The following is a 10110-nucleotide window of genomic DNA, read 5'->3' as shown; positions in this document are numbered from 1 at the left end:
ATCAATAAAAATCTTTCAATAAATTATTTTAATTTTATGATAAAATTATTAAAAACCTTAGGGAAAACATACACAAGGGGTTGATGTTATTATATGTATAGATGATATCATGAATGTTGTGTGTTGCAACATTCATTATATAACATAAAGTTTGTTGTTTTTGAATTAAATCATCATTAATATAAAGTTCCTCAATTCACATATGATATTTTACACTGTAGATTACAAAAAAATGATTAGATCTTATAGTTGAATATAATATAAAGTTGCAAATAAAAAAATATATATGGAAAATAATCATTCTCCTCTCAAAATTATAAAGTTCACACAATGGAAAGTTTGCCCTTATGAAAAAGTCAATCATGCAATCCATTAATTTAAAGAAAAAAGTTCCTTTGATTGCCTAATTTAAATCATCATTAGCATCATTTCAAAGCTCATTTCTAACCCTATTTATTATGCAATCCTTGCATGATGATTGCTAAACTTGAATTTTGATAATGATGTGCATTAACTTTTACTCATTTTGATTTGCTAGGGAATATAAGCTTTTCAACTACAAAAATCTGAAAATATAAGCTTATCTATCACTACCAGATGATCCAATAAAATATGAATGCAGAAGCATCATCAAAATCGAGAATGATGTACATTATTACAACTAATACAAACAAGAAAGAGAATCCACAACCCTAGGAGGGATTATTTTGAGCGGACGCCAAAAGCAGTTCATCATCCAGAGACCAACCAAAATGCGTCACATCAAAGGTACTGAGCTCGATACCGAGCGGTATTGAGTCGCGGTACCGAACAGTACAGAGCAGGAGGTGACGTGACACATTCTACTTGATCTTCAGATGACATTCGACGTCTGCACAAAATAATTTCACAATGGCAACGTGTCTGTGATTTGTTACTTCTACAAAAGAGGAGAAAGAAAAGATCCATTCACCAACAACATAAGCCACAAAATTCATAGAAAACTCAAGGCCCTTTCCCAAATCATAGCTACACATGCACACAATTAAAAAATCCAAAATAATAATAATAATAATAATAATCTCACATAATGGACCAAATGAAGCTAGCAAAATTACGCTGCAACTATTGAAACTTATTGATAGCACCAAATGATCCCTCCTAGACGAGAAATTATTAGGTTCGAATTATTATATTCAAATTAAGGTTTAGTTTGAGATAATTTTTTATTGTTGTTTTCTAAAACTATTTTTTAGTACAAATAATTTTTAAATTAAATTTTTTTGTATTAAAAAACTGCTTTAGAAAACAATAAAAAAACTGCTCCAACCGAAACCTAAGTATGAATAATCAAACGTGTGTAATAGATAGATATATACACCACAACTGTGTAATTCACACTGCACATAGATTATTCACACTAGATAATTTCTCATGCTGGAGAAGCATGTGCAAGCAATCTAGACGTTCCCAAATCCATTAACTACAATTCCATGCCTTAAGTTTTGTTTGTGACAGCTTTCGTATTGCTTTTTAAGACGGCTTTCTAATACAAAAATTTCAAATTCAAAAAAATTTTGTACTAAAAAATTATTTTAGAAAGCAAGAAGAAAGCCGTCCTAAACAGAGCCTTAATAATGTCAGAGTTGACACATGTGAGGAGAATGTTCAGAGGCTCAAATAGAAAAACACTGAAGCTAGTCCTGTACAAAATCACATAAAACAAATGGCGCGTAAAAAAAATCATAACTTGTTTCTGATAGTCTTCCTGAGAACTTTTTATCAGCTCTTTAGCTTTAATCTATAATGCTTTCAAATGAAGTTGCTTACAGTGGAAGTAGCGAGCAACTTCTTTACTATCTCTTCTGTATTTACACTTCAAAGAAGAGCGAGAGAGTTATGAGCTTCTGCACTTCTTCCTCTATTACTGGTTATATAGGTTATATATGTGATGGTTTTCTCCTGTGAAAGCTTTAGGGTTTAGGGGGCAATACTCCCATCGTTAAGCCTCTAAAAATCCTTTATCATCGAGGTATGATATCACTTGCTTAGCCATTGATACAGGCGAAGGGCACACTCCATCAATTGGTGCTAGCAATATCTGAAGACAGTTCAAAACAAAGTATAAGTGGGTGGTAAGAACATGAAATTCCATGATAAACGAATCTGTTATGATTTTATATAATTTTATTGTTTCTCAAACATTTTATATGTTACTTATGTCTGTAAATGCCTGATAGCTTAGTTGTATTGATTAATAATTTCATTGAAACATTAAGAAAACTTCTTTCATGGATTTCTTGTAGTTCTGTAGACATTAAGAAAATTTTATTGAAAGATCTCATCTCAATGCGTTTTTATGTTATGATTATAATTGTGATTGTCTACTGATTTTACTTGTATTTGTCATTTAAATTTAGTTGTATTAATGTGACATGTGCAATCAAACATACATGCAATGGGTTAGGTTCGGGTTCAACAATTCGATCCATTTCAAAAATCATGTCGAGTTTGAGTTGACCCTTTGACCCGTTTTGACCCGAAAACTTGCTTTGACCCGAAAATATAAGATTGACCCATTTTGACCCGAAACTAACAATTTTTTCATGGCCCTGGGTCATTCGGTTCGTGTTGAGTTGACCCAAACCCGAAGCGGGTCGGGTTCAGGTCCAAATAATCGACCCGTTTGCAAAAATGGGTCAGGTTTGGGTTGCCTGAATAGTGCATGGTCAGTTTCGGGTTCGACCCGAACCCGACTCGTGGCCCGAAATTAACACCCTTACATGCAATAAAATTAGTCTTATCTTAATACAAAATGTGTTAGGATAACTTGACAAAACTTTTTTTAGAAGAATGTCAACATACCTCAGACTCCAAAGGTGGCTCATAAGGATCATCAATCCCTGTAAATCCTGCAGGGTTAAGTGGCACTCTATTAGTTTTTTAGTTCAACCAAAAGAAAATTTTGGTATGGAAAGTTTATGCCTTATTAGCAATGAAATTAGGGGCAATGAACAGAAACGGATTTGATTACTGGAGCATACCTTTTATCTTTCCAGAACGTGCCAACTTGTATAGGCCCTTTGCATCTCTTGATTCACAAATTTCCAAAGGTATATCCATGAAAACCTGTCATAAATGTCCATTTATAAAAAATTGTTACTAGAAGTCACCATAGAAGCTGTGGGAAAGGCTACATCAAAACCAGAAAAAAAAGGAAAAATTACTTCAATGAAAGTTGAGTAAGGCATCATAGCCCTACAGGCGTCGCGGTCTACCCGGTATGGTGATATCAAACTAGCAATGCATATTATACCAGCATCAGCAAAAAGTTTTGCTACCTCGCCTATAAGAGAATATTTTGAATTATTATAACTTCAGGAGTAACTTATGCTTCGTTTGGGATGGCTTTCTAACTGTTTCTTAAAGCCGCTTTCTAGTATAAATATTTTAATTTTTTTACTAGAAAGCTACTTTAAGAAACAGTAAAGAAGTCGTCCCAAACGAAGCCTTAAACTATATTTGATAATAATATTTCTTTGCATGGATCTTGAATATACACAAACAAAATAAGTTCAAAGGGAGCTGAACAAGACAATGCACAGCATATAGAATTAGTATAAAGGCATATCTACAAACTTTAGTAACTTTTTTTTTTTTTGGGCGCAATAATGTTATAGAAAAATATGAAAGCCAACATGATTAAACAAGAAAACCCCATAACAATACCAATTCTACGAATGTTTTCAGAACGATCCTCTGCTTTGAAACCAAGATCTTTGTTTAGACCATGCCTAACGTTGTCCCCATCAAGCACATACGAAAGATATCCGAGCATATGTAATTCTCGACTAAGGGCACACGCCAAAGTGCTTTTGCCTGATCCATCAGATCAAAGTTGAAAAAAGTATTATGGCAATCATATTTAACAATACGAAATAAGAACGTTTTATTGCGGATAAAAAAATAAAAATACATTGGATTTAACTGAGTGTTAATTTCTTATGCAACTGGTTCTCTTATCCAAAACTTCTAGTTATTTATCAAATTGCCACTAGCTTCTTTACTTGATATTTTTATTTTCATTTCCTTAGGCAACCAATGAGGGGAAACAAAGAAAGAGAGAAAATTCATATTTTGAATGGTTTAAAGGTTGATTCATGGGTAAGGATAGTTGAGAAACCTATTCAACAATAGGTAATATATTAGTGCTCAGTGATTTCATAATTCATATGTTTTCTTTATATAGCTTTCTGTACAAGGATTTGACCATGTAATGGCAAATTTCAGCTTATAACTTTAATATTTTATTATTCTAGTAATCATGCGCAATTTCACATGGTTAAATCAAAATTTTATGAATATTTGCTCCGTGCCATAAGACATTTCACAAGCATTGAAATGTGTGTATTATTATTGTCAAAGTTATTGGTAATATTATACTATTTCCATATGTGGCATACATGATGCACTGCATGTTGGGCATGCAATGCCCTCTGGTGGTCTGGATGGGGTCAATCACACGTTATAGGTGGCTTTCTTTTAAACCTATGATTCCTTTGGCGACTTCTCTCAAGTTCAAGGACATGATGACGATCATTTGTGGTAGCAAACCCTTTGTGGCAAGTGGATGACAAGGATTCAATTATCGATTGTGCACCTCGGCATTGATGTTGCTATTGGCAAGTTGGAGAAACACAACCAACATCTTCAGTTTCTGCAGCTCCAGACCTACAATGCCTGGCAGAACAGACCTTCTCTTAATCCTTGCATCAGAGCAGCCCAAGCAATGGTTGGCTCTAGATTCTTTACCTCAAGCATCTCCCTTTGAAATCTCAAGATGAAGCTATGAGACGACTTGCCTAGCTCCTATCGTATCTTGAGGAGGCCCTACGAGTTCTTTTGACGCTTTTGAGCCCTCGCAGATTGTGTAAAGAAAATCATTTTAAACTCTATGAATGAGATCACCCCTGCGGACATGTGAGTGACCAACCTGAGTAGTGAATCATAGATTCAAAGTAAGCGACATGGTCAAAAGGACCGGTTCTTCCCTGGTAGATCGGTATCTTGAACTTTTAAAGCTGCCTCGACTCTGCTATCTCCCTAGAAAAAAACATTAGTTAGTTTGGGCTCTGCTCTCCTCACTCGTGGATTAGGAGTATGGCAAAATTCTTTGCTAATGGTGATGCAAGTGGGATCCACCTTGGGTGTCAAAGTGAGTGCCGGTGCCTTTGGTCTTCTATGAGAAACAATCAAGTCAGATGAACCCTCTAGCATACTTTCCTTTGGTGCATGCCTCAATAATCCTCCCAAGACGTCCTGAATCATCTTCATAAGTCTCTCATTTATCTCCATGAGGTTGTCGTGAGTAGTGTAGTTGGGCGCATCCATGTTCGTGGATATTTCTGGTTCTGCAATTCTTTCAAATGTCATTGTCTTCCAGTCACTGGCTTCAATCCACATTCACCCAACATTTGAAGATGTTTGATCTAATGTGTATGTGGATGACACCCATCTTAATAACAAACAACTTATTGTGACAATGGGTGATCAAGTCTTTAAAAAGAGTACATGTTTTAGATATCTCAGGTCTATTATTCAAAATAGATGAGGATATTATTAGTAGAATTCAAGTTGGATGGTTGAAGTGGAGGAATGCATCGGATTTGTTGTGTGATAGAAAAGAATCCCTTAAAAGAAATTTTTATAAGATGGTGAGGGGGCCTTCATGCTTTATGACGCAAAATATTGGCCATTAAAAGAGAAGCATAAAATTAAGTGTTGCAAAGATGAGGATGCTCAGGTGGATGAACATCTTTGCACTTAAAGCATAATGCAAAACGAAAACATATGCGAAAAGGTTGGAGTAGCTCTAGAAGAAGATAAGATTAGAGAGTCGCCTTAGATGGTTTGGTCACATAAAACGTCAGCTTCCGATGACCTTATTAATCGAATAGATGTATTAGATCCGGCCTATGTTAAGATAGGTAGATGAAGACTTAAAAATACTTGGTTAGAAAGCATTAAAATGACCATTAAAAATACTGGGCTTTTAATAAGACACAATAGAGAAAAATGATTCATGTAGCCAACTCCACGTTATGGGATAAAGGCTTGTTTGTTGTTGTTGATGTTGTTGTAGTAGGGTGAATATAATTGACTACTTATACAAACAAAACTCTCTTCGTAAGAAGTCATCTCTTCCTCAAGTTCTATTGTTGTTACTCGATAGCTACATCTTGGGTTTAATGAGTAAGATAAATGAACATTTATCATAAATATAAGCGTGTAATACATAAAAGTATAACATTGTAAATTTTAAGGTTTTAACTTTTTTGATTTTATAGTAGATTTTTAAAAGATAAATTTTTAAACATTTTTTTTCATAATTCATGTACAAAATGCAAATTTAACTAAGCTCCTAACAAAGATTTCATAAAGTGATTTTTTTTTATCTCTCTTCAAAAGGTTTGAAGCTGAAGATAACCAATGTTCAATAACGTGTGAATTACATGAATATATTTATAAAATCATACCTGATCCACTTAGACCCGTGATCCAAATGACACAACCTTTTTGCTTCAATAACTTTTGTCGCTCATGTTTTCCAACAGGGCATTCATGCCATGCAATGTTTGTTGAATTTCCAACATTTGAAAGCACCAAAGTATTTCTTTCTACATAATCAAAAGAGGAGTACGATTTAGAACACAAATACAAAAAACAAGCATAAAATTATGCAATCTACTTTATCACAAATAAAATGGATAAGATGGGATGTTAAATGATAAAATAAACTAAAAATTTGCACCGCTTGCCTGGCTTCAAAATGAAAGCAAAAACCCTGAACTCATTTATAGGTTAGTCGAATTTAATTTAATAGTTCTCAGTCCTACTAAACCCCTATAATCTTAAGAAAGATTTCAATAATACTTAAATAAATAATGCCAAATGGATGAAAGAGACATGATCCTATCAAAAGGTAGAAAGAAATGCTTTGTTTAGCAAAATATAAAAAATATTAGAAATTAAGACTTGCTGAATAAACCACATTGCTATAAAATAAAATAAAATAAAATAAATGAGAAATTAAAATAAACTTTAACAAAATGGAGTTTCATAATACTCCTAAAATATATAGCATACCCCTCTCTACATACCTCAATTACTCCCCCTTAAATCTCCACCCCCACCAAAGCAAACCCTTCACTATACAATGTTAAAAAAGCAAAATGTAAAAAAAAAAACTAATCTTTTTGTATGATCATATTAGCAATTTTGCCATTTTGGGGACAATTTTGTCAGATATTGTAGTTTTATTTCAAAATGAAATGTATGAATTTTACTTGAACTTTTAATTTGTGAAGAATAGATTTAATACCCGGGGTAAAACTTAATATGAACAAATATAAAATAAAGATCTATAAAACCAATGCCATAGAATTAGGATAAGACTAACGATCGTAATGATGATTTTTTTTTAGTTTTCAAAATATACAAGTGAGTTAAAAGTTCATTTTATTTTTGTGATTCATGGTTTTTCAATTGAGTATTGCATTAATTATTGCTATGTTGTATTAGTAAATGTATTGGTTATCTACTAAGCAGTTATCTTAATCTAGAGAATTTAATGTGCTTTCTAAGACATATTTTATTTGTCTACTTAAGGACAGGTTACTTTTCAAGTATACAAAAGAACTCATGTATATTTTGTATGATATGAAAAAAATCACAAGAAAGCTTCCCAGAAAAATCTAAAGAATATGAAAAAATCAATTCGATGGCAGGTTAGGTTAAGTATTGGCTATCTGGTAGAGGGATAAGAAAGAAATGAAAGGACAGACGCGAGTCTTTTATCTCAATTACATATATCGGGAATTTAGTTTATAAACTCAAAAATCACCTAATTATCACTAAAAAATCGAGTCATTTTTCTTTATGCACAAATCGCTTCATGCATGTCAGTATTTAATCCCCTGTTATCAACAAGAGATAAAAGAAACACAAACGAGATCATAAGTTTGTTTGACATCTTCCTCCATGATCCACCAATCCACCATGGTTTCATCAAGAGAATCCATCCTCTCTGAATTTCAAAGAACAAGAACTAATCCCATATCGAAACCAAACAGATCCCATATAAGAATACAGTCTTGAATCTAAATCATTCTTTAGTCTTTGTTTGGATAGAATTAAACAAGAGAGAACGAAATGAAATCCTGATAAATTTCCGGTTGATTATCAATCCACAATCCATTGATTTAAGCTATTCAACTCTTTCATTTCTGTTCATTCCTAGCAACCAAACTCAACATAAAGATACCCGAATCAGCAAAAGCAAGGAGAATCCTCTACTCGAAACAATCAATATAAAAAATCTAAAAAAAAAAATCAGAATCCCAAAAACCAAACAAGCAATAATTCCCACATCAACATCCTATTCATGACACAAAACAAAAACATACTTACCCGTAACGGAACAGTCGCACTTGCCATTCTCCTCAATAAACTCCCCACTCCGTCCGCGAAACCTATCAGCTGCCATCTTAGCCCGGATCGGGCGCAAATAAACCGAGGCCACCCCTCCAACGCCGGTACTCCGCCACCCCCGTACTGAAGAATACCCAAATCCTATCTTCTCCCCAGCAGGCCACACAGTTGATGGACAAAAGAACACGGAAGACATCGCCTCAACAACCTCGGAACTCGATAACAGAAAAGCAGGAACAAAGAAGAGGATGCAATGCAACGGAGAGCGATACGATCGAAAGATTGCTATTTATAGAAGGAAGACATGGCGGTTGAGTACGAAGAAACCGCAACCGGGTCGCATAGATTTGCAGGTACAGGATCTTTGCATCCATTTGAATGTTTCTCGCATGGAGTTTTCGGAGGAGAAAGAGAAGAAGCGGGAAGAGGACGACGGATTCTTCGAATTTGCATGGACAAGGCTGGTTTCGATGATCTCAAGAATCCAAGAACTGAGACTCCGCAGGTACAGCGGGATCTAAAATTTATAAGAAGACAATAAAAAATAATTCTATAATTTAAAAAAAACACAAAAATCTTAAAATCATTTATTCCTGTATTATATTATCTCCATTTAATCCATTAATTACATAAAATTAATTTAAAATAACTCTTCATATTATAATTGTAGTTCTCTTGTCAATGTGAATGAAGCCGGGATTGTGGCCGAATACACGGGCCTCTTTAATTCAGTCGCGTGACCGATAAGGAAAGAAATTTCAATTGGTTCAGGCCGGCTGTAGGGCTATATAGGGAAAATTTTTAAACTAGGTATTATTAAAGATTTAATAATATAATTAGGTACTGAAAAAAATAAATTTAAAAGTAGGCATTAATTATTTATTTAAATAATCAAATAAATTGAATTGAATCTATTTTTGAATTTAATAGATAAATAAATAAATTTAAAATCATTTTCACGAATATGCTCATTTCGTATCATTTCTGAGTAAAGCCACTCATCCACTCGAGCCTCCCCATCTTTGCAACAGTCAACTTTGTATTATGCATCTTTTTTAATGGCCAATATTCGGCACCATCAAGACTCTGCACGTAATAATTTTTTCAAGAGTAGAGACTGGTGAGAATAATTTAAAAAAATGGTTAGATAAATATAAGAAATTTGTGATTATAATTATAACTTGAGAATAATAATATATTTTGGTTCGCCTAATTATATTTTGGTTGGATTAGAAAAAAAAATAAATAAAATAAAGCAAAATATAAACAACTAAAGAAAATCCAATAAAGAAAATATTTTGTTTTGGCTTAATTACTATGGGCATGGAAGATTAGCTCTTCCTAAGCAATAATATTTTTATATAAGCTGCATTATTTATTTGGTATAATTCTTTGTTTGGTTATAAGTCTGTTGTCAAATAAAATAGATTATTATTTGATAAGCTTATTGTCCAAAGTGATGTGATAAATAAAATTATTATATGTGATAATTAAATAAAAATGCATCTTTAGCAACTTCTTTTTATAATGATGAAGGATTATATTGGCATATTCCTAATTTTATTAAATTAAAACTAAAAAAAATATTGGCATATTGCTATTGGATTATGTTGTTTGGATTGAAGGATGCTTGTGTTTTGT

The 10110-nt window shown here is 33.2% G+C and overlaps 1 protein-coding gene across 1 annotated transcript; it reads right to left on the bottom strand.

The window, feature by feature from the left end:
• Positions 1–1635: 1635 nt before the first annotated feature.
• On the bottom strand, positions 1636–9015 carry LOC110095727 (adenylyl-sulfate kinase 3). The gene is made up of 7 exons (XM_020821380.2): positions 8449–9015; positions 6516–6656; positions 3709–3858; positions 3207–3325; positions 3024–3108; positions 2845–2891; positions 1636–2080 (listed from the first exon to the last, which is right to left on the bottom strand). The coding sequence occupies exons 1-7, from the start codon at positions 8663–8665 to the stop codon at positions 1982–1984; spliced, it is 858 nt and encodes a 285-aa protein (XP_020677039.1). The 5' UTR covers positions 8666–9015; the 3' UTR covers positions 1636–1981.
• Positions 9016–10110: the final 1095 nt, after the last annotated feature.

The sequence above is a fragment of the Dendrobium catenatum genome, unplaced genomic scaffold, assembly GCF_001605985.2.
Source record: "Dendrobium catenatum unplaced genomic scaffold, ASM160598v2 fragScaff_scaffold_116, whole genome shotgun sequence".
In the NCBI taxonomy this organism is placed as follows: Eukaryota; Viridiplantae; Streptophyta; class Magnoliopsida; order Asparagales; family Orchidaceae; genus Dendrobium; species Dendrobium catenatum.
This window is presented reverse-complemented; position numbering and strand designations above follow the sequence as displayed.